Raw genomic sequence first — 206 nt, 5'->3', positions numbered from 1 at the left:
CCCCTGCCCGCACCGCCCGGCGTCCCGCCCCCGCCCATCCTGCCGCCTCTGCCACCGTTCCCGCCGGGACTGTTCCCCGTGATGCAGGTGGACATGAGCCACGTGCTGGGCGGCCAGTGGGGCGGCATGCCCATGTCCTTCCAGATGCAGACGCAGGTGCTCAGCCGTCTGATGACCGGCCAGGGCGCCTGCCCCTTCCCGCCCTT

At 72.8% G+C, this 206-nt stretch overlaps 1 protein-coding gene across 1 annotated transcript in view; it reads left to right on the top strand.

Moving 5' to 3' along the window:
* The window catches only part of SETD1B (SET domain containing 1B, histone lysine methyltransferase), a 31,520-nt gene that overhangs the window by 15,649 nt on the left and 15,665 nt on the right, over positions 1 to 206 (top strand). The window contains 2 exon segments of the mRNA XM_027772164.1: positions 1 to 202; positions 205 to 206. The exon segment at positions 1 to 202 is cut by the window's left edge and continues 207 nt beyond it; the exon segment at positions 205 to 206 is cut by the window's right edge and continues 318 nt beyond it. Of these exon segments, the coding sequence (XP_027627965.1) occupies positions 1 to 202; positions 205 to 206 (204 nt within the window).

Source organism: Tupaia chinensis, unplaced genomic scaffold (assembly GCF_000334495.1).
Source record: "Tupaia chinensis unplaced genomic scaffold, TupChi_1.0 Scaffold000258_1, whole genome shotgun sequence".
Classification (NCBI taxonomy): domain Eukaryota; kingdom Metazoa; phylum Chordata; class Mammalia; order Scandentia; family Tupaiidae; genus Tupaia; species Tupaia belangeri.
The sequence above is the reverse complement of the archived record's forward strand: the minus strand, read 5'-3'. Positions and strand labels throughout refer to the sequence as shown.